Here is a 21441-nt window from a genome sequence, read left to right on the forward strand (position 1 = left end):
CTCCACCTCCGACCACCCCACCCATAAAACACATCATTCCCTATCGCCCGACCTAAAACTTCAACTCCACCCTTAACCCCATCATTACCCAGCCAAACCGTCTCACTTAACCTCCCAAACATCGACTGAGTCAATGCCCCCGATAAATGTCCCACTACTTCCCACCGACTACTCAACCCAATCACCACTGTTTTAACCGATTTAATCTTCTTCCTACCATTATATCTCTGCATTCCTTCAAACCCACCTATACAAACAGCCTTACCACTCTTTCTAGATAAGACTCTTACTAAACAACCACTAATTGTACTACTAATTTCAACTAAGTACATCTCTAAGTCTATTTTATTTTCTCTTTTTAAGTCCCCTGCAATGGGACTCACACGTAACGGTAAACATAAGCGTTTAAGTACTGGAGGAAGAAGAACGGCCAGACAGACCTCAAGATTACATAGTATTGCTAGACAGCCAGCTAATACTAGAATTGGAGAGACTAAGATTAAACAACTTAGAGTCCGTGGTGGTAATTTCAAGATGCGCGCATTAAGACTTAACAGTGGTAGTTTTACTCTTCGTACGCACAACTTCTCTTTAAAATCAGCTATTCAACAGGTAGTTTATCACGGGAGTAACAATGAGTTGGTCAGAACTAACACTTTGACTAAAGGTTGTGTAGTTAAGGTTGATCCAACGCCTTTTACGCCCTTTATAACTGAGATTCTGGAGAAGGAGAAGGATATTGCTGAGATAGATCCTAAGTTTGTGGAGGAGTTTAAACAGGGTAATCTTTATGCCGTAATTACCTCACGACCTGGACAGTCAGGTAGTGCTGATGGTCATTTGTTGCAAGCTGAAGAACTGATCTTCTATGCCGAGAGGTTCAAGACAACCAAGCAAAGGAAATAAATTGGATTAAGTTATGATTTGAGTTGAGTTGAGTTGTGTTAAGTATGGTGTTAAGTCAAGTATGAGTTTGGTATGGGATGGTATGGTGCTTAGTTTAATTGGTATGGTATGGTGTTTAGTTTGGTTTAGATTAGGCTTATATTAAGTTTAGTATAGGTTAAGTCAAGTCAAGTCAAGTTTAGTATGAGTTTGATGTGGTGTCTAGTTAGATTAGATTGTATAGATTAGATTGGTATGGTGTGGTATAGTTTGGGTTAGGATAAGTAGTAAATAGTAACTAGTAAGTAGTAACTAGTAAATAGTAACTAGTAAATACTAACCCAATACATAACTTAAACATAACTTAAACATAACTTAACTAAATGGGTGTTTATTGGTTAGATGGGGGAGATGGTGTGTGGTAATTGGTGGTTGCGGGGATATATGGGTGGAATGGGAGATGGTTATGAAGAATTTTGGGAGTTACTTGCTTCTTTTGGGAGTCTCAGTTAGTTTGGTAGTGACGGTGTCTTCAGTGCTGACCCGGAATAGTAAGAATAATAGCCCGGTTAAATCGAGTACACCTGGTAGTAGTGAATCGACTGGTGGTAATGAACAGGCTAGTCAAAGCCCGGTGGTTTAAATTGAGTTAGTATTGAGTTAGGTTGGTATTGAGTTAGGTATTGGTATGGTATGGTATGGGTTAGGTGGTAGTGGAGAGAGAGGAATAAATGGGAGTGTTTGATTTATTGGTCTTGGGTTGTGTTGGGGTGGTGGGTTTGGAGATAGTGCTGGGCTTGGACTTGTGCTTGGGCTAGAGAACGTTTTTGTGGGTTGTAGTGGAGTAGGGTTTGCAGGATAGTTTGTAGACTGGGTGGTAGATTAAGTGGTATGCCTGGTGTGGTTTTGAGAAGGTGGCCGTAGGGGTACTGCTGTAGGGTTTGTATATCTTCGGAAGTAAGTCCTAATTGGCTGGTGATTTGATAGATTTGGTCTAACTCGCCGGTGCCGGGGAAGGGTAGTTGGTGCTGCAGCATTTCGAGGAAAACAATGCCTAGTGACCAAATATCGATGGCATAATCATAGTTGGTCCCTCCTAGGAGTAATTCTATGGCCATATAAGGTAAAGTGCCGGGTAGTTTGGGTTTAGGGGCAGATAAGTCTTGGGATATACCAAAATCACTGATTAAAATTTCATTGGTAGTGGAGATAAGCAAATTGGACGGTTTAATATCGCAATGAATAATACCTTGGCTATGAATGTAAGATAGACCAATAGCTGTTTGTAATAAGTAAGTACAGGCAGTGCTAGGACTAATAGCTGGTATAAGTTGGGCTAAAGTAAAGGGTTGTTGGGGTGTAACTAAATAGATAGAGCCTGGCACAGTAATTATATCTAGTACTGGTAAAATATGTTGATGTTTTAGTCTTTGCAGATATTGGAGTTCGTTGGGAAGTGTTGAATTAGTATTATTTTGAGGTAATGGTAGTTTCTTTAAGATGACAGGGGTGTTATTATGGCAAGATCGGCCGTAATAAAGAGAGGAATGGGAAGAATGGGTGAGTTTTGAACCTCTTTGGTAGTGAATCGACGAAAATTTTGTCATGAAGTGTCGTACGTGCGTTATAGAGATAGAGACAACTGCTATTAGTTATCATTATAAAAGTGACTTTCATAGTGAGAACTTAAGACGTAAAGAGGCGGGAATTGGGCCAATGACTGAGATGGAGTGGAATACGTTAGAAACAGAGAAATCTAATGGGAGTGGAGTTGGTAGTAATGGGCGGAGTAGTCGATCGGATGTAGCTAAGAGTGAACACCAAGAAAATGGATACTCTTTGGGTGTAGGCGAGTGTCTCTTCTGTGGTACAGTGGTAAAGACGGAAACTGAGCCGTTTTATATGGACGTAGAGTACTTAAAGCACTTGCATACGCATGGGTTTAAGCTTTTAATGACGCAATGCATCTCTGATCTTTATGGATTGATGACGTGTTTGGTAAAACGGATTGAAAGTTGTCGTTGTCTCTTCTGTAGTAAGAGATTCAGTAGTATTGGTAGTGCTCGGTCGCATATGGTCTCTCTCTTTCATACACGCTATGTTAATTCGGATGAGTATGATGAGTACTATACTTACCCTGAGCCTAAGCCTGCCTATGTATCGGCCGATGGGGCTGAATTACTACTGCCTAGTGGGAAGATTGTTGGTAATAAGAAGTACATGAAGTATTATGCACAAACCTTACGAGAGGAAGGATACTACAAGAACTTAGATCCAATTCGGGTTAAGTTTGAAGAGAAGAGGATACAAGAGCGGCAAGTGTTTGAAAAGACGCAAGAAGAGCTAGTGCAAGTCGAGAAGCACAAACGACGCGAGCAAAGAAACGACTTGAAAGTTTCCAAAGCTGCTAACAAACAGACATATTATCGCGAGGATTGGTTGCAATAAACTGTTGTATTGGGTTGGTATTTAGTTAATTTAAGTTAAGTTTAGATTGAGTTAGATTGAGTTGAGTTAGGTTGGGTTGAGTTGAGTTAGAATTTTGATAGGGTGAGATGGTGTGGTGTGTTGTAGTGTGGTGTGAGATGGTGTGGTGTAGTGTAGTGTGAGATAAGATAAGGACGGGGAGAGGAGAGGAGAGCATTAGTTGAGTTTTTTTGTAGATACTTGATGGACGTATTGGGAGAGAATTGCTTTTTGCTCTTGGAACAGATAGGAGGGGTTTCAGATATTGAATTTCTGCAGCGGTTGTGTGAGAGGTGCGGATTACACTTGTATGTGGAGGAGAATCGGCGGGGGACTAACTATATGTTGAGTGGGAATGCTTTTGTCTTAGATATCTTCTATCGGAAGGAGGAAAGTTTGCAGGTTAATGATAGCTGGTTGGTTTCGGATAATCAGAGTATTGAAAGTAGTGTGGTGCAAGTGGGGAAAGAGAAGATTGAAGATGTGCCATTGCGTAAAGTTGATAGGGTTAGTCTGTCCTTGTTAGATGAGTCATGGTCGGTTTATTTTCAGATCTTTACCCAGCAGGTCTATCTCTACTTGCGGCATAAAGAGTATACAAAGTTATACGAGTTGGTTTGTAATGTTGCTAAGTATGATAGGGAGTGCCAAGAAGGCAGGGAGAATAAAGGGTTTGGGACGTTTGTGGAGCAAGCTAAGCAGTTGGAAAAGACTCTTGGTAAGAAAGAAGGGGAAGTGAACTACTGTGTAGCAACTCATACTCATTGCGTGCTCTGGAGTAGCCCGGATGCGGAGAGTTATCCTGTTTATGCTGCCATTGCGGGTAAGAAGAAGAACGTGAGCTTTTTAGGTGAGAATAAGAGCTTGGCTGAGGTAGAAAGGGTGGTTGAAGTCCTGCGCGAGAATCCATTACTATGGCGAGTTGTGGCGGAGTCTTTATTATTTGGTATTGGACCTTTAGTTAGTTTAACTCTACAGTCGGTGCCAAGTGGGCTGGTATTCTGTGAGATGGGCCCGCCTAAGAAGCATGTTTTGATTCAAAACAATGGCTATGTTCTAGTCGGAGACACGCCTAGCTCCTATCAATTTCATTCCGATCGATCACTACTGATTAAAAGAACCCATTCAATTTGGTATCTAATCAAAGAAGAAGGTATTGTTGTGGGGTGAGGTGAGGTAAGGTAAGGTGGGGTTGGGATGGGATGGGATGGGTGTGGTGTGGGATGAGATAAAGTAAGAATGAGATAGTAAGTTAGTATTTATTGTAGTGTTTATTGAATTGACGAACTAAATGATTGCTTGGCCATGGTTGCTCTCTTTAAGGTGCGCGAATAGCTGGTTTCGCGATTCAAAGACCTTTTTACACTTGGCACATGAGAGGGCAAAGGCTGCTCCAGAACGAAGATCTACTTTTGATGGTTTGCTTACTGCTGGACGAGTTGGTTTAGTCGGAATTGACTTGGCTGGCTTGGCTGATTTAACAGTCTTGGTGGATTTAGATGGAATTGGCTTAGTTGGTTCGACTGGAGCCAAAGGTACTCCTGGAGTTACCGAAGCCGATTCAGTCGCTGTATCAACCGGTATTGAAGGACTTATTGGCTTAGTTGTAGGCGGTGGAGTCGGCTTGGGCGGTGGCGGCGGTGGAAGTTCGCCTTCAAGGTTTTGAATCTCCATGGCATGAATAAGAGCAGCAATCTCCTCTTCGGACATACTGGCAAGTTTGTCTTTATGTTTCTTGGAGTTTGCATGATTAGTTAGCTGATTGATGCTTTTGAAGGCCTTTTTACAGGGTTCACAAATAAAGATGTCCGTATCACTGCCTAGTTGGGCCTTTTCTTTGGCTTTAGTGTATGCATCCTTCTTATCTGCACCAAAGGCCGGGTTGGCTTCTTTGTACCCCTTTTCTAATGCAGCCAACTCTTCCTTGGTAAGCACATGGCTTTCTTTGAGCTCAACGCCCTTTTTAGTAATCTTGGGCTTAACTATACCGATATCAAAGAGTGGTTTAGGCGGCGGGGCTAAACGAGGATCTTTCTTCTGAAGAACCCGAACGATCTCTTTGACTTTACCAGCATACGCTATTCGTTTGGCGCCAATTAACCGTTTAAGCTCTGCATCGATCTCTCGCTTGGCATGTCGGGGCAGAGTATCGTAGTAAGAAGTCACACCGTATGGCGTTAAGTTAAAGTGCCTTAGCGTTGAGAAGGAAGCATAGAAATCATAGAATCCTTTAGGGGAGCCTTTAGCATAACCAAAAGAAGGCGGGTGGTATGTTTTACCTCTAGTAATCCGCTCGATCTTAGTTAGCTCATCAAAGAAATTGTTTATGTGGGCAAAATCGCCATCTCCTATCTTAGTCAGTTTTTTAGCCATATCGAGCCACTTAGCTAGATCTATCTCTGGCTCGTACTTATTTTGGGTCGAGGAATATGCAGCTGCTGTTTTGACTGGACTATCAAGGCGGTTACAAAGAGTGTCGTAAGCATCCTTTATCTCAGTAAACCGTTCGGGGGGTGTGCCCCGAGCTCGAGCAGTTGCTGAATCCGGATGGAACTCTAATGCTAGCTTTCGATACGCCTTTTTAAGCTCTTCTTTGGTCGCTGATTCTGAGACGCCCAGAATCTCATGGGGCGCTCTATTTGGCCGGCTAAATGGTGTAGACGTTCTCTGGCCCATGAAAATTTTAATGGGGGACTTACACCGAGATAAGATCCCACTAGTCTTAATCTGAAATTTGGCTGATTTTGGGCTAGTATTGGGTTAGTTTGGGGTGATTTATTGATAAATAGGGGCTGGGAGAAGAATAGGAGGTGTGGCAGATAGTGTGGATGGATGTATGGGTGGTATAAAGGGGTAAGTATATTTAAACTCCTTGATTTTACTGATTACTGATTGGTTACCCGATTTGGATATTAAAAGTTTTAGCGCCAACTGAAAACCGAATTATCATGCGGAGTTATTTAAGTATTTGGATTGGATTATTATTGATATTATCTGCTGTAGATTGTGCTGGGACTAAAGATCGGGCTGATTCGGTCTGTGCATCACAAATGTCTATTAAAGCGATCTGTGCGGCTGAATTAGAGAAGTTTTCGGCTGAAGAGCTGTTAACGACTTTGCGTGCTAGTAAAGTAACTAGTCAGCACTTTGCCTTTGGAACACCGACTAGAAAGGGCAAAAAACTAGCACTACGGTGCTTGGAACGGCCAAAGCAGATCATTGATCGCTTCTTGGCAATGAGCCAGCCGGATGATGAGGGAGAGGGGGCATTAGACAGTGTAGAAGGTCTTGATGAGGACTTTCACTGCAACTACCAGCGACTTATGGAAATGATTATGGCGCATCAAGAGCTGGCTAAGGATATTGAAACTTCGTTTATGCGGCATTATAAGGCCAGCTATGGAAAAGAGATGTCGGAGGGATTGAAAGAATACTTTCAAACTCGGACGGACGTTCTGTTTAATCATTTGGACCGGCAAATAGGTGTTCTGGAGTTGGTGAGTGATAAAGTAGTGATTAGAAGTTCGACTATGGCTGCACTTCTTTTGGATTTACTGGTTGATATGAAGAACAGTATGCCACCCGAGATATACGAACAAAGCAAAGGACCATACACTGATTTAATGAAGAGAATTATGGAGCAGTTGATTGTCTATATGCTTAAGGAAAATGCCGGACTTAATGTTTTGTTGAGAAAGATAGCTAGTGTAGAGGATTTACCGATTGATATTAGTGAGCCACATGCGAACATTCAGTACTTTATTAAGGACATTCAGAATATTCAAGCTAGATATCGGGCTAATCTTGCTTTAGAACAAGCTTTGGGGATAACTGATGAGGACGATCCTAATCTATTGATTGTTGATGAGTACAATGCTATTCCCGTCACTCCATCTCCAGTTGTGTCAGAATTCAAGAACTCAATTCTTTCTATGCTAGATGATTCAGCCTTGCTTATCTTTCAGTCGAGATTGCGCGACTTGATTAAGACGAAGGTAAACTTGCTTGGAACAGTTAAAAAGGACCAACTCGGCCAAATATACATGACGCGGCCTTATTTCAAGGCAATTTACACTCTTATTGAGGAGCTGTTCGTTTTGAAGTACAAAAACATGTACTATGGCTTGCTAGTTAAGCTGCGGCCTAAAATTGCTATGGCCGACCGGCCTGTAATCCCACCCTTCTTTGAGGAGCGGGCTTTGCTGTTGGGGAAAGAGATAATCAAGTGGAATTTGTGCACGCATGATCACAAAAGTGTGGTCGGGGCCCTAGGAATTAATGAGGCTAATATGGTTCGCTTGTTGCATCAGTCACTAGATAAGATTGTTTTGAGTTACTCTTACTTGGCAAGACGGCTAGAATTTCAAAAGAAGACTAGAAACTTCTTCTGGCAGTTCCTCAAGGCCTTAAAGGAACCGAATATTTCAACGCTCATGGATTTACAAACAGTTGAAAAAGGTCTTGATCTGTCTAACGCCGAAATGAAGAAATTACTATCTCATTGCCAAACCCTTTATAAGGGAGAGGCACGACGACTGTTTAAGGCCATTCTCAATCGAACTAATAGGCTTTCGCAATACATAAACCGACAAAAAGGTCCGGCAACAAGAACTAGGTCGTTCTTAGCTAAACTCGGCACTTATGTTAGGAAGCTCTTTGTTATTAATCCTCTCTACTTGCCTCTTCCGTATCAACAAGAACTGCGCGATGCAATCAGTATTCTCGAGTCTAATGGCTCTAATGCTTTAATCACTCGATTAGATGCTGAAAGCCTGTCACTTAAGGAAAAACTGACCCGGTATCGACTGGTCCTTACTGAACTTCTACCGATTTACCATAAAATAGATATGCTCCTAACGTTCCTTGTTGATGAAAACGACCAAGCAAACTATCGAGCTTACCAAGAAATGCTGAGACAGGAACTGATTGCTCTGGATCTTGAGAGTATGAAAAAGCTTCCGTTCAAGCAATACTTGAGCTCGCTTGTCCAGTCCAAGAAGCACTTTACTTCCTCTAAAGCCACCCAAGAGTATCTTAGCGAAATCAAGCAAGCCATTGAAGAAACCCGCAAGGCAATCAGTTGTGCCAAACAAGATAAAAAAGCAGCCAAAGTCAATGCTCAGCCTGATGATATCTTAGATAAGCAAGATATAAAAAAGAAGCTATGAAAAGCTAGTATGCAGAATATTACACTAACAAGCAATAGGATGGCGTTTTAAATAAATCCCATTAATTTTATGCTCATATCATATCATACCAGCCCTGCCTAACCCAATTAGGGCGTGTCTTTTCTTTAAAGGTTAACCGCAGCGAACAAGATGCGCTAGATTGTTTGATTTGGTATTAAGCTGCTTTATTGATAAGAAGGAAGCTGTTGTTCACTAAAAGATAAAGTTGAATTTGGGATAGATAATTGATTGGTTGTTTTTGCTTCTAAATTAGAAAATTTCCTAATATGGTAATTTTGTTGTTATGTACTTTCAACCGATTTTTTGCATCAAATATGTTTAATCAAAAGACAAGAGCTATTGTCAAACTACATATGCTGTTATGTATGTGTTTGCTTATTTTGAGTTGTCAAGGAGCTAGTGCCGCAAGCCAACCTAACACGGCAGTAATAATTCCCCCAACATTGATGGATTTGGCCAATAATAACTTCATTTGGGCTCAAAACAGACTAGAACAGATTAATAAGGCCAATGATGGCGATGAAATGACTCTAAATGATGCCGACGCCTTCATCGAATCCGGGTTTTATGCAGAATTGGGATTCGAGCAAGATGATTTAGACCGAGTTAAGCGTATAGCATCTCTGCTAAAGGGTCTATTTATACAAACTAATATGACTAAAATCGATGCATCCTATAATATAAATGATGTCCCCGAGCTTATAGTTTTATACCATGCTTTAAATCGCAACCTAAAAGGGGAAAACCCAAAGACCCCTACAACCATCGATTCCAAGCATAAACGCTTCGTTGAAAACCTGGCCATGTTCGTTTATTCAGCTATTTATTTAAAGGATAATACGCCAGATGGTTTTGATCTATTTGAAAAAAGATGCTTAGGATCTTCAGAATATGCCAACATTACCGGAGCCCCATTAGACAATGATAAGCAACCTTTATTCTCAGGGGACTATCGCACATTTATTCGCACGAAGGAGCAGATTTCCTCCTTGGAAAATAGTCCTCTCCTTAAATACGCCCACCCAATCAACACTGGGATTTATCTTAAGGGTTTAAAATATACCTATTGTCGTGCCCCGGGGAAGGGATAGTACCTTTCAACCAAACATATTCGACTAAAGACCGATTTTGAAGAGGACGATGGGAGAATTTATTCAACTCTGCTTCTTCGGGAGTCTCAGATATGTTACTATAGCTTAGGTTCTCTTTATCGTACGTCATCTTGAGATCTAGAATTCGCTCTTCTCACAAACTCAGATTATATTTATATCCTGAGATTGTGATTTCTAATTCAAGATTTAATCGCGTTCGCTGCGATCAGTGCCAAGCCGATAAGTATTCCAGAACTTTGCCCCTGTAGATAACTTACTTTGAAGTGGAGGCCGGCGAGGACACCACACCTATAATAAGAAAGAAAGGACGATCAATATAGTCGATATAGACCCCAGCAATCCATTGGTTTACCCGAAACTTTTCCCTACAGGCATATCCGATCAGACTTGGCTGTCTTTTACTATTGCTGCTCGTTTAAGAAATGCTAAAGATAATGAATACGCCATGGTGGCCAATGATAAGAACTATCGGATTGTTCGAGTTATACTAGACCCCACGAGATCCTCTTCCGATTCTAGCTCCGCAGCTTCAAGCCTACTCAAACTAGCCACTGGTGTTTTAGTCGGTACTGTTGTACTTGCCAGTGGATTTATAGTTTCTGTGCTCAGTGCCAATTTCGCTTCTATCAGTGCGTTTTCATACATAACAGAGCCCGCTGTCATACTAGTCACGGCAACGGTCTTTTCTCTTATGCTTCTATTCCTCGGAAACCTCTCAAGCACTAGCTCTACCAAGATCCGTCCATTTGCATACGGCCTCTTTAGCGCACTTATGGTTTCACTAACTATTGTCCTATCGCTTATCGTTTTTTACCAAACAATCAGCTATTCTAAGCAGTCTGGAGATAATGGTATGATTGTAGCCAATGTCATTATTTTGGTCTATCAGGCAATATCATTCTTCTCGATCTGTTTATGTTTGGCCATCAGAGGATTACTTAACAAGTTTGCCAAGGGTATAACTAGACGAGTCCATTGGATGCTCTATGTCATGGCATTCCTATTGACTCTTCCTGTTCCAATCCTTTCTATCTGCGGCTTGCTATTTGATGCTCAAGTTCTTCTCAACTCTCATATTCTAACGGTTGCTGCTATTCTCTTTGCCGCAGCTGCATTCATCCATGTCTTTGGCCACTGGTTTAATGAAGATATATCTGAAGACGGCAGCATATCTAAGCGAGATTCTAAAGACACTATGGTCAAAATAATTAAGTTACTGATCCTTCTCAGTATCATGACCGCATTGCTTGCATTCGCAGCCTGGGCCATCAGCTACTACACCATCCGGTCTGAATCGCACGCCTATACTGGTTCTTTAATTGAGAAGGTCTCCCGCTATCTAAAGTTCATCCCACAGCCCAACTAATCCAACCAATCCAACTAATCCAACTATTCGGAATAAATCAATCTTAATCCATATTGTTATTTAACTTAAACTCTATCTACTAGATAGATTATTAAGAGCTGTGTTATTTTAAATCTAAAAACAAGAAGCTAAGCTTACCATAATTTGGAAAGAGTCTATGATCATTTAATATTTCATTTTGGTTAAGTTAAGTTGGGTTAAGTTATGTTAGTATGTCTAAATAATTAGATATGTAATTGAGTTAAGACAGAGTACTGGTTTATTGGGTTAGTTGGATGGAGTTGGAGCTGGTCGGGTGATTCTGGCATGAAGTAGCTTCAAGGAACTAAAATCGAGTTTCAGGATCTCAGTTTTGATCTGCTTAATGACTTTGTGATGAAGCTTTTGATAGGTTTTTTTGATATGTCTTCTAATCTTGTGTAAGCTTTTCAGTTGATGGCTGATATCGTTGATAACGGGAGTACACCATTCTCTGTACTCTGAGGTCTGGTTTGGTTGATTAAAGAGTTTTTGGGTTAGCAAGGCCAGCTGATTCTGATGATGTAGATAGGCTATATGAATAATCTCATCTAATTCGTCAGTCACTTTCGAGTCTTTCTTGCTTAGAACGTTGCGGAAAATGGTGATTAGCATTTTGACTTCGCTTGGGTCATAGGGAGAGTTGGAATCGACATTGAGGAAGTACTCGAGGACGCCCCGAAGGAAGAGCAACTTAGCATTATATTTGTCAGATATGTAGATTAACCTAGAACGAGTTTCAGTGGCTGCGGTGTTATCTAGTACATCTGCCCGAGCACTTAGAGTTTGAACGAAAGAAATAGTGTTATTGATAGAATTAAGGGCTGCTCTGAGAAGCTTGCCGTTGGCTAGTATATCATTACGTAGTTGCTTCCAAAAAGACCAGTCAATTACAGTAATTGACATATATTTCTGGATGAAGTCTTGGAATGCAGTATCAAGCCACACTACCGGGCTGTGTCTACTCGGTTGTGCATTATGGCAGGATTCCAAACAACTAACGGACCAGATAGACTCATAAGTCTGCTGAAAGCCATGGGAGATCAGGATTGCGTATTCATCCAATAGTCTCATTAGCACTAAGTTAGGTCGTTCTGTTGCAATTTGAGCATCCGGGTCATTTGATCTCTTAATATAGTAGATAAGCTGTTCTTTGATAAACACAAACTTCGAGATAGACTTTTCTACTTCGCTAAAGACATGTCGCATATCAGATCGAGCATTAATGCACTGGGATATGCCACTAAATAGAGCGCCAGGAGTATATTGAGTCGTGGTGGGCGGAATCTGGGAAATGCCCCAAATAAGGTGCAGTTGCTCAAAATGATCTGTGCCGGCCAGGCTGCCCATTAGAAAAAGTGGACGAGAAGCTGCGCTTATTCGTGCTTTACGTGGATTAGCAAACAGAAAGCCCAGGATGTCCTTAAGATAGCCATTGCGTTGAGCTATGGCCGCATCTTTAGCGATGTTTCTCTTGGTGCTTATTGAGCGCTTGGATATCTCCAAGAGCGGCGCTGCTTCAATAGCCGAGGCCAGAGACGGAGCATTGGATACGACTCTAGTGGTATCGCCAAATTGAACACCCACACTCAAGTCATATTTTATTCCAGCCGGCGCGGTATCTTTCGGCGTCTTAATCGACATTGGCAAGGCTACCGAATCTTGGTCTACATAAGTGGGATTAGACCAGGTCGGGGCTATAGTCGGCCCAAATGGCAAGGCGTTGCCCATGCTCAGTGTTGTACCAATAGCCGCCACTCCACTGACTGCTGCCCCCAAAACCTGGTTGGCACCTAGCAATAAGCCTAGAGTCATCAGCTGTGTTATGCTCAGCAACCACATTAGGAATTATAGCAACACGCAGGCTTATATACTTTTTCCTCAGGCAATCATTTGATAGGCTGTTAATATTCTGCCAATCTAATATTAACTTAATTTCAGCCCAACTAAACTCCATCAATTGATCAATAACTTATCATTATCAGCCAATCCAACCCAGCACAGTCCATCGCATTCCAAGATACACAGCCGGACAAGACATAAGAAGCATCAGATAGTATTTAGGTCGTTCCTACCTCAATCCAACCCATCCTATGCTAGTCTTTTATATAATTATTGTGTGTTTACCCTCTATGAAGGAAGTACAGCCCGCTAAGGGAAGAAGAAGGACGGTTATGCATCCTAAAGAAACAGCCCAAGAAAAAGCCAGAAGAAGCTCAGTGGTGGCCAAAAACACCTCTCGAGAGTTCCTTTGCAACATTCAGGCCACGATCCAAAGTCTACTTGACCAGGAAGATACGACCAAGAACAAGACTATTACAGTGGAGGATTCAGGGCCAAAGCGATATCAGTTGGAAATGCACAATGGAAAGCCAGCCTGGATAGAAGGCAACTACACAATTTCAACCCTTCTACAGGAGTTAGCTTTAGTAGACATAAACTTTCGCACAGTTATTGTGCCAGAGGACCGGCTAAACGAAGATCCAATGGCCAGACTGACTCGGCTTATTAAAAACTGCTTCTGGAAGAATCTGCGACGAGTGCTAGATAAGGATGGGCTAAAGTTAGCCCTAATTGACACCAAAATCAAGCGGGTTGAGTATTTTCTTTATGTGCCGGCCGCAGATGCAGCTGCCTGTTCGTACTACAAGAACCTAGAAAGTGCTCTAAAAGCCGATTCATTTCAGATCAAGCTTTTGAAAATCACCTTGCAAAAGAACAGCCCCGGAATCTTCTTTGGTGATACATTTGCGTCACGCGAAGTTCTTTGTAATACATCGCCGGGTCTACTGACTCTGTCTACCCGTCGTTTTCGTCTCTCGAGTAGTGAGTCGCCTTCTCTTAGTGCGCCTGAGCGGCTAGGTAGTTGGCACAATCCTATTATTAGCCGAAGTGCTACAGTGGTGGCGGAAGATGGACCTTGCCCCTTTTATGTTCCTGGTGGGCGGTTCAATGAAATGTATGGCTGGGATTCGTACTTCATTGCCAAAGGCCTTATTCATTCGGGAGAGCTAGGAGAGGCCATGTGTATCGCGGAGAATCTGCGCTATCAAATAGATTCGTATGGAAAGATTCTTAATGCTAACCGAAGCTACTATCTGTTTAGAGGCAATCCGCCACTGTTCTCAACTCTGATCGACGAGGTGATTGAGCAATTGGGTCCCGACGAAAGAGAGACACATGCTGCCTGGATTGAAAGCTGTCTGGATGCCGCCCTTAAGGAGTACAAGTATTTTGATCGGGGCTACAACGCCGAGCTTGGGCTTACTCGCCATGCACCTGGCGGCAAAGGCATTCCAATGGAAACTGAAGAGGGCCATTTCTATTCAGCTATTCGTACTTATGTTCCAGGAGCGACCGACTGGACGGTTAGTGAGCTTGAGGCCTACATTGAGAGGTACAACCGCGAGGAGGAGACTAGTGTTATGCTTGAAACTTATTTACAGCACGACCGGGCAGTCAGAGAGTCAGGCCACGATAACTCCAAACGAGTAGAAGGCTTAGCTGCAGATCTTTACACCGTCGATCTTAACTCTTTACTGTACAAGACCGAAATGGACATTCTTCGCCATCGTGACATACCCGAGCTACAAGCGAAAGCCGCCCAAAGAAAAGCGGCAATTAACACAATCCTCTGGAATGGCACAGCATATTACGACTATAATATGCACACCAAGGAACTATCTAAGTATAAAGGAGCGTCTACTCTCTATCCTTTGTTTAGTCGAGCAGCAGATCCGGAAAAGGCAAAGATCCTCATTGCGAATCTTGATGATTTGGTGGGTCCGGGTGGGATCCTAACTGGAACGAAAGAGAGCTGCCTTCGCGAGCCGGGTGAGCCGCAAAGACAGTGGGACTATCCTTATGGCTGGGCTCCTCACCAAATGCTTGCCTGGGTAGGTCTTATCAACTACAACGAGCACGCGCGAGCGCGCAATCTAGCCCTTCGGTGGTGTACCATGGTAGGTCGGATCTTCTCTCAATACAACGGCGCTGTGACTGAAAAGTACAACGTTGAAGTGGGGTCGCATAAAGTTGAAGCCGAGTATGGCAACATTGGGGCTGAGATTGAGTACGTGCCTAGGGAGGGCTTTGGCTGGACGAACACCTCCTGGCTAGTTGGTCTGGCGCTTTTGAATGAAACAAGCCGAAGAGAGTTATATGCACGCATTAACCTCGGCCAGTAATTCTAACCCAATAGGGACAATAAACACTTTTAGGCACAATATATCTTAATCATCCAATTATATAGCAGCTGTGCGGCCTTAGGCCAGTACGAACTTGTAATTTATTCTATAACTCTAATAAACTGGTTGCTATTTATGCCTTATCAACTATCCAAGTCTAGCCACAATAGCTCTAACGGAACCAGCTCGATAAATAGGCAGGAATGAAGCCTCGGCGCGTGGGTTTGGGCAGTATATTTTCAAGTCCAAAGATACTGGCTCCAAAAAAGGCGTATCCCCAACTTTGACCGAAGCAATAGGCCAAAACCAGATCTATCAAGTGGCCAACGATATCGGAGTATCTTTGGCAACGGCTGGCAGCCAAGATAAAAAGGCCTAGAAAAACCGTATTTGGTAGGGACAAATGCCAGTCCGGCCTACCGATTTTAAGCCGGCTAGTCCGCAGTAACTTACTATAGTTGTCCAAACTGCCTTTAAGCCAGTCTTTTAGTTGTTGCGGGAAGGTCTGAAGGGAGAGGTAGGTGTTGGCCGCACTGGACCATAATGAACTTTCTGGCCCGCGCATGAAGTCTTTACCGGTTGCCTTCTCGCCATTGACCTCAAAGCCTTCTCCGCCTACTGGCTTGCGCTGGAGAATAGTTAGGAACACGCCAGTTTTGAAATGCTTCAAGTAAAACCGACTGTCCTGATGAATGGGTAAGCCAAGCGATGGTGTTCCTTCTTCACGAATGAGCACAAACTGTGAATGTTCAGAAGGTGTTGGCGTGCAAGAGACTTCTTGGTTTGTGATAGTTAGGGGCGAAGCTACATCAAATGTCTGCAGAAACTCACTGCTCTCTAGATGTTCCAAATGCACAATCATCCCACTAACTAATGGAATTGCGGGCGGCGGGTTGCCTTCGTGTCCTTCTATATAGAGCCGCCAGAAAGACTCTTCTTCCGTTGCAAAGACCGTTCTAAATCCACTGCCCATCTTGCCGCCATACTCACCATAGAAAGACTTACCTGGCTTGATTCTAAACCCTTTACTCTGTAAACGCACCAAGTCCGTGGAGAGCAAAGCCGGGCCTAAGTTATTTCTTGCTGGCCATCCAAAAGACCCAATAGCCAGTACAGCGGCTACAGCAATCGGCCAAGCGCTTCTTCGCCGTAGAGACAAAGCAACAGCTCGGCCAAAGCCAAGCGGAGAAACCATTGGCACCGCCACCGCCAACCAGCTGAGCACTGAGTATTTCTCAGAAAGAACTCCAAGAAGCAGCCCTAATGTCTCACTTGAGGCCGTCCACGGAATGTTTTCTTCATTCAGTAGCAGATAGAGGAGAGGTGCGCTCTTGGCAATATTATTGCCAACTACTAAACAGGACAAGATAGCCCCAACAATGCCGGATATTTGGTGGGCGTGACCACTCACTCCATAAAGACGCTCAGCCAGCCATTGCACCGGCAGAGAACATGGGATGTCTATTACATCAACCCCAGAAAGAAGACTTGCTAGAACAACCGTGCAGATACCTGCACTAACAAAACGCTGCCTCATTCTACACTGTTTGTTTGGTGTTGAAGCTACTTGTTTAGTCCGGGATATGTGATTAGACTACTTTATAGCCAAGGCCTATATTTATGCCATTCCTAGACCATTCCCAGACTAGTCTTATCAAAAACGTTTAATATATTCTTTGTTGTGTATAGGTCAGATAACCCATTTATTTTGAACAGCAGCCATCTGTGTGAGTTTAAGTCTAAACAACACCTAGCATTAGTGGAATACATGAATCTTGCCAACATAATTGTCAGAGCATACAAACCCAATAGAATCTTGCACATAATGCAGTGTAATTTGGATCAGCGATGATAAAATCAAGTATAACACAGGTTCCAAGAGAAAAACCATCGGAATCCGTATACAAAGACCAAAAGCTGTGATAAGATACCGGAAGATTGCATCCGGGAAAATAGTGTATAGGACAGATACAGTGAGGGCTGATTCAGGAAGAAATCAGATATAATATTGAGTCGAGACATTAACTGGGCGGGGAGAGTAGTGAAGAAGCAGAGAAGGGCCTGTCTTCCCTACCACTATTCGATGGTATATGGTTCGCCGGAGCATTGCCAGCAGTGTTTGCTATCTTATTAGCAGCAGCATTATTTAGCAGAGCCTACAACCACCCTTGAGCACCACCATTGTCTTATTCTGTTTATCTGGTCACAAGTGAAAGTATCAGCCCTTCCTGTCCATCACCAATACAGGTTTCTTCTTCTATCAGCTCCTCATGAGCCACTGAATTTGATGGCCTGCTAGAAGGGGGAGGGTTATGCTTTAAGAACATCATAGTAAAACATGGTGTGAAGAACAAAGTAATGGCAAGACTACACCGAGCAGAACTGATGAACAAATAAAGAATCCTTATGATTATTGCCCCTCTAACAGACCGTTATACAATATAATACTAATTCGATTTGAAGTTCGAAATTCGTTAAAACGCGTTAATTTCCTTTTATGGTAATGTGTGGTCTTTTAATGTTACTTTTTTGTCAACCTAGATGAACATTGCAACCACGTCTAGAATAATGAAGTTATTAGTGCTTTTACTAGTCTCTTTATCCCTGATTAATTGCATCGGAACAGTGCCGGCAGATGAGGTGGAGTATTATAACTTCTCAGACAAATCATCAAATAGGTCAGCAAAATCAACCATGACATCAAAGTCATCCGGATTAGGTACGAACAGTCCACAAAATGCGTATAATAACACAACTTCTGAATTAACAGCACCAAAGGAATCAGACCAGACAACACACTCAAGATCATCCGATGAATTAACGCTTGAGAATGAAAAGGCGCGCCTTGTCAACCATCTTATAAACTCTAGTGCTACAAACATGAGTCAATCCGAGAAAGCAGCCGAAAATAACATACATTCTATAAGCTATGGAGTTACCACACTGATCGCGATTATTATAATGGGAGCAGTCAATTGCTTTGCTTTCCGGTACGGGCCAGAAAGGATAATGATTTATGGTTTACCCCTACTTGCTCTTGGTATTGGGTTTCTTATTTGCAGCTTCCTCGTCAATAGTAGCATGTTCCCTTTCAACTTCACAGTCCGGCAGGTCTTAAGAATATTTACCGCCACCATTGCCATACTAGCTGCTTTAGGATTACTAATAAGCACATGGTTCTTCAACAATAGTGGATACATTAACACAAAAGATATCGAAGCAACCCAAGTAATTATCATCGCGCTCTTAGCTATAGTTCTAGTAGCTACAGCCATTGCTACTATCGCCAAGCTAATCGATAAAACTCAAAAGCAAACAGTCAGTCCACGAAAGGTCTACTATGTCTTATACATGTTGTCCTTCTGGCTAGCCACACTCATTCCTATTTTCACTCTACCAGGCCTAGCCTTAGATGCGAGTATCCTTGCCAAGAGTCATGTTCTCTTATTTTCCGCCATTACTTTCATTATTGCCGCCATTCTTGATATCTTTAAAGTTTCTTCTGATCCAAGCAGACCAGATTATACCTCCAGTCAGCTCAAAACCAAGTGCATTAAGATCGCACTCCTATTCTTAATCACAGCTATGCCTTTTACTATGGCATGCATTTGCATATCACAGTATAAACTACTTGCCTATAACCCAAGTGGCATCATCGGGTACAATCCAGACGGAGCAATTCTTTACCCACTACTGGTCAAGACAAGGCAATTCCTTAATCTATAAGACCAGTTTATAATAAATAGATCAAGCGTTAGTTTGAGTTAGTTTAAGTTGGGTTAGTTTGAGTTGAGTTGGGTTAGTTTGGGTTCAATTTATTGATTATGAGCGCAAGGTGTTTTCCCGAGTGGCTAGGTTAGTATTTAGTTGGTAGTTAGATTAGTATATAGTTAGATTAGTAGTTAGATCGAGTTCAGTTTATTTAGAATTAGGTTAGTTTGGGGCAGTATTTAGATTCTCCCACAACTTCCTACAACACAATACCTACAGAGTTTAACAAGCAACTTACTATCGCCCTGACTTAAGCTAAACTTAGTACACTATCAACACAGTACAGCCCAAACTAAACCCAACCCAACCCACCCCACCCCAAACTAAACTCAACTAATCTAAACCCAATCCAAACTAAACCCAAACTAATCTAAACCCAACTCAATACACTATCAACCCAATTACTTTTTAGTTTTGTTAAATGCCATTCTTATCACTAGTTAATCACTTATTACCAGCCAATATCTACAACTACCTATTACACCCTTAGCCACCACAACAACACTACAAGAACACCACAAGAACTCAATAATCACCCATTACTATCACAATATCCTAATAGAGACGCGCAAATTACTTTTTTGTTATGGATGTTCTCTTTGGTGTAGCTACTCATGACTTTGTTCTACTGGCATCGGATATGTACTTCCGCAATAACGTTATAGTAAGCAAAACAGATCTTGTGCGTTTCACTAAGATCTCTGAACGAGCAGCCGTAATTGCATCTGGCAACCAAGGGGACTGTGAACGTACGATCCGCTACAACCTGGAGAGTTTGCGCTTCCAAGAAGCAGCTAATGGCCTTGTGCTTACTGAACAGACCTTTGCCTCTAGACTTCAGAAGCACATTCATTCTCTAGTCCGTCGTAAGCCCGTGGAAGTAACAGCTCTTATTGGTGGTATATCGTCTGGAAGTGGTCTTCTGTATACTATTGACCAGTATGGAGCACTAACCACTACCAAGTATGCCGGTACGGGCTATGCAGGCAATTTGTTCCTCAGTGCAATGGATAGTAAATACCGTCCGGATATGTCCGAAGAAGAGGCCATTGACACTATACGCAGTATCTATGAAGGTATCAAAAACAAACTAGTGATTAACTATGGAAATCTCCATTTATGTCTGATTACGCGTAACGGCATGCGCGAGATAAAATAAAGAGCTATTGTTTGGTTTAGGTCCAGACATAAGTCGAACTATACTTGTTTGTTATGATTGAAAAGACAGAAGCTTTACACCGAGCTGCTAAGGTCGTCTATTTGTCGGCCCAGAAGTATGCAGGGACCTTAGCCAGTATGCATCCTGAGGCAATTCCAGATAAGTTGCGTTCTTTAGAGCAGTACTTGCGGCGTAAGGAGGTTGAAGTTCGGGCATTAGAAGCCGAGATAGAAGCGGCCGTGCTTAAGGAAGAAGAAGCCAGTGAAAATGAAGTCTTGCTACAAGTAGCTGATTTTCTTGGTACACAAGGTCTAGTCAAAACAGCTACTACTTTAATCTCAGAAACCAAAGCAGCCCATCTTATTTCCTTAAACAAGTACTGTATTGCACAAGAGTATGTTCGTAGTATTGACTCTATCCCGGCCACGCCTGCAATTGAAGCCTCAAACACTAATACTAATTCCGAAGCTAATTCAGCCTTTATTACTTGGCGTTTCGCCACACTCTGCCAAGAATCCCGTTCAGCCGCTCTTGTCTTCTGCAAGCAGAATCAAGCCATTATTCCGGTTCGGGCCTTATCACTTCTAGTTCTTCCCCCGAATAGTCTTCTGTTTCAGAAGATTGCTGATTCTTATGCCAAAAGAAAGGTCTTCAACAAGTTAGCCCAAAATATGCCGCAATGCCGACTCTACCAACGAGTAGCTCTAGGTATTTCCGGGTTTACCACACCGGCCTGCCGGGAAAAGGAAGAGAGTTATTGTCCCGGGTGTTCCGCTAAGAGTGTTCGTATTGCTCGTGGCTTCCCTAAAAGCATGCGCACTACCACCCGGGTCCTCTGCAGCACCACCCACCAGCTCATTCCTGAAGGCGCACCCATCCTAGCCAGTCCCAACGGCGAAGTCTTCCTCCAATCAGCCGTTATCCCCGATTCAGCCACACCCTGCTCTCCAGAGTACCGGGCCTTCCGCCGCTGCTACTTCGTATAGACATTGCTTTATCTCACCTTACTTTATCTTATCTCAACTTACATCATCATAATCAAATCATAACTTACTCAAATCATAACTTACTCAAATCAAATCATAACATAACATAACATAACACAATACAATACAAACTTAATTCAACTAAATCTTAATCTCACTTTACTTCATCTTACTCATCTTACACAACTTAATCAAAATCAACAACTTACACATCTTAATCAAAATCATAACATAACACATCTTAATCAACAACTTACTCATCTTATCACAATCATAGCACATCTTAATCAAAATCATAACAC

The 21441-nt window shown here is 42.4% G+C and overlaps 15 protein-coding genes across 15 annotated transcripts in view; 10 read left to right on the plus strand and 5 right to left on the minus strand.

Annotated features, from left to right (window-relative positions):
• NEHOM01_0146 (uncharacterized protein) overlaps positions 1-332 on the minus strand; it is a gene marked incomplete at both ends in the record, with an annotated part of 360 nt that extends 28 nt beyond the window's left edge. The window contains one exon of the mRNA XM_051489024.1: positions 1-332. This exon is cut by the window's left edge and continues 28 nt beyond it. Within this exon, the coding sequence (XP_051344984.1) occupies positions 1-332 (332 nt within the window).
• A 40-nt stretch (positions 333-372) lies between these two features.
• Positions 373-906, plus strand: NEHOM01_0147 (small subunit ribosomal protein S8e; the record flags this gene model as incomplete). Its single annotated transcript, XM_051489025.1, has 1 exon — positions 373-906. The coding sequence occupies one exon, from the start codon at positions 373-375 to the stop codon at positions 904-906; it is 534 nt and encodes a 177-aa protein (XP_051344985.1).
• Positions 907-1631: 725 nt separating this feature from the next.
• NEHOM01_0148 (uncharacterized protein) lies at positions 1632-2492 on the minus strand (the record flags this gene model as incomplete). Its single annotated transcript, XM_051489026.1, has 1 exon — positions 1632-2492. The coding sequence occupies one exon, from the start codon at positions 2490-2492 to the stop codon at positions 1632-1634; it is 861 nt and encodes a 286-aa protein (XP_051344986.1).
• Positions 2493-2601: 109 nt separating this feature from the next.
• On the plus strand, positions 2602-3333 carry NEHOM01_0149 (pre-60S factor REI1; the record flags this gene model as incomplete). Its single annotated transcript, XM_051489027.1, has 1 exon — positions 2602-3333. The coding sequence occupies one exon, from the start codon at positions 2602-2604 to the stop codon at positions 3331-3333; it is 732 nt and encodes a 243-aa protein (XP_051344987.1).
• Positions 3334-3555: 222 nt separating this feature from the next.
• NEHOM01_0150 (uncharacterized protein) lies at positions 3556-4521 on the plus strand (the record flags this gene model as incomplete). Its single annotated transcript, XM_051489028.1, has 1 exon — positions 3556-4521. One exon carries the CDS (start codon positions 3556-3558, stop codon positions 4519-4521), a length of 966 nt encoding a protein of 321 aa, XP_051344988.1.
• Positions 4522-4638: 117 nt separating this feature from the next.
• On the minus strand, positions 4639-6027 carry NEHOM01_0151 (DnaJ-like protein subfamily A member 5; the record flags this gene model as incomplete). The annotated part of the gene is made up of 1 exon (XM_051489029.1): positions 4639-6027. The coding sequence occupies one exon, from the start codon at positions 6025-6027 to the stop codon at positions 4639-4641; it is 1389 nt and encodes a 462-aa protein (XP_051344989.1).
• Positions 6028-6299: 272 nt separating this feature from the next.
• NEHOM01_0152 (uncharacterized protein) lies at positions 6300-8519 on the plus strand (the record flags this gene model as incomplete). The annotated part of the gene is made up of 1 exon (XM_051489030.1): positions 6300-8519. One exon carries the CDS (start codon positions 6300-6302, stop codon positions 8517-8519), a length of 2220 nt encoding a protein of 739 aa, XP_051344990.1.
• Positions 8520-8854: 335 nt separating this feature from the next.
• Positions 8855-9631, plus strand: NEHOM01_0153 (uncharacterized protein; the record flags this gene model as incomplete). The annotated part of the gene is made up of 1 exon (XM_051489031.1): positions 8855-9631. The coding sequence occupies one exon, from the start codon at positions 8855-8857 to the stop codon at positions 9629-9631; it is 777 nt and encodes a 258-aa protein (XP_051344991.1).
• A 466-nt stretch (positions 9632-10097) lies between these two features.
• On the plus strand, positions 10098-11018 carry NEHOM01_0154 (uncharacterized protein; the record flags this gene model as incomplete). The annotated part of the gene is made up of 1 exon (XM_051489032.1): positions 10098-11018. The coding sequence occupies one exon, from the start codon at positions 10098-10100 to the stop codon at positions 11016-11018; it is 921 nt and encodes a 306-aa protein (XP_051344992.1).
• A 267-nt stretch (positions 11019-11285) lies between these two features.
• NEHOM01_0155 (uncharacterized protein) lies at positions 11286-12878 on the minus strand (the record flags this gene model as incomplete). Its single annotated transcript, XM_051489033.1, has 1 exon — positions 11286-12878. The coding sequence occupies one exon, from the start codon at positions 12876-12878 to the stop codon at positions 11286-11288; it is 1593 nt and encodes a 530-aa protein (XP_051344993.1).
• Positions 12879-13168: 290 nt separating this feature from the next.
• On the plus strand, positions 13169-15223 carry NEHOM01_0156 (alpha,alpha-trehalase; the record flags this gene model as incomplete). The annotated part of the gene is made up of 1 exon (XM_051489034.1): positions 13169-15223. One exon carries the CDS (start codon positions 13169-13171, stop codon positions 15221-15223), a length of 2055 nt encoding a protein of 684 aa, XP_051344994.1.
• Positions 15224-15395: 172 nt separating this feature from the next.
• NEHOM01_0157 (uncharacterized protein) lies at positions 15396-16760 on the minus strand (the record flags this gene model as incomplete). The annotated part of the gene is made up of 1 exon (XM_051489035.1): positions 15396-16760. One exon carries the CDS (start codon positions 16758-16760, stop codon positions 15396-15398), a length of 1365 nt encoding a protein of 454 aa, XP_051344995.1.
• A 1004-nt stretch (positions 16761-17764) lies between these two features.
• On the plus strand, positions 17765-18949 carry NEHOM01_0158 (uncharacterized protein; the record flags this gene model as incomplete). Its single annotated transcript, XM_051489036.1, has 1 exon — positions 17765-18949. The coding sequence occupies one exon, from the start codon at positions 17765-17767 to the stop codon at positions 18947-18949; it is 1185 nt and encodes a 394-aa protein (XP_051344996.1).
• A 631-nt stretch (positions 18950-19580) lies between these two features.
• Positions 19581-20153, plus strand: NEHOM01_0159 (20S proteasome subunit beta 4; the record flags this gene model as incomplete). Its single annotated transcript, XM_051489037.1, has 1 exon — positions 19581-20153. The coding sequence occupies one exon, from the start codon at positions 19581-19583 to the stop codon at positions 20151-20153; it is 573 nt and encodes a 190-aa protein (XP_051344997.1).
• Positions 20154-20206: 53 nt separating this feature from the next.
• On the plus strand, positions 20207-21139 carry NEHOM01_0160 (uncharacterized protein; the record flags this gene model as incomplete). The annotated part of the gene is made up of 1 exon (XM_051489038.1): positions 20207-21139. The coding sequence occupies one exon, from the start codon at positions 20207-20209 to the stop codon at positions 21137-21139; it is 933 nt and encodes a 310-aa protein (XP_051344998.1).
• Positions 21140-21441: the final 302 nt, after the last annotated feature.

The sequence above is a fragment of the Nematocida homosporus genome (genome assembly GCF_024244095.1).
Source record: "Nematocida homosporus strain JUm1504 chromosome Unknown 4562, whole genome shotgun sequence".
NCBI classification, from domain to species: Eukaryota; Fungi; Microsporidia; genus Nematocida; species Nematocida homosporus.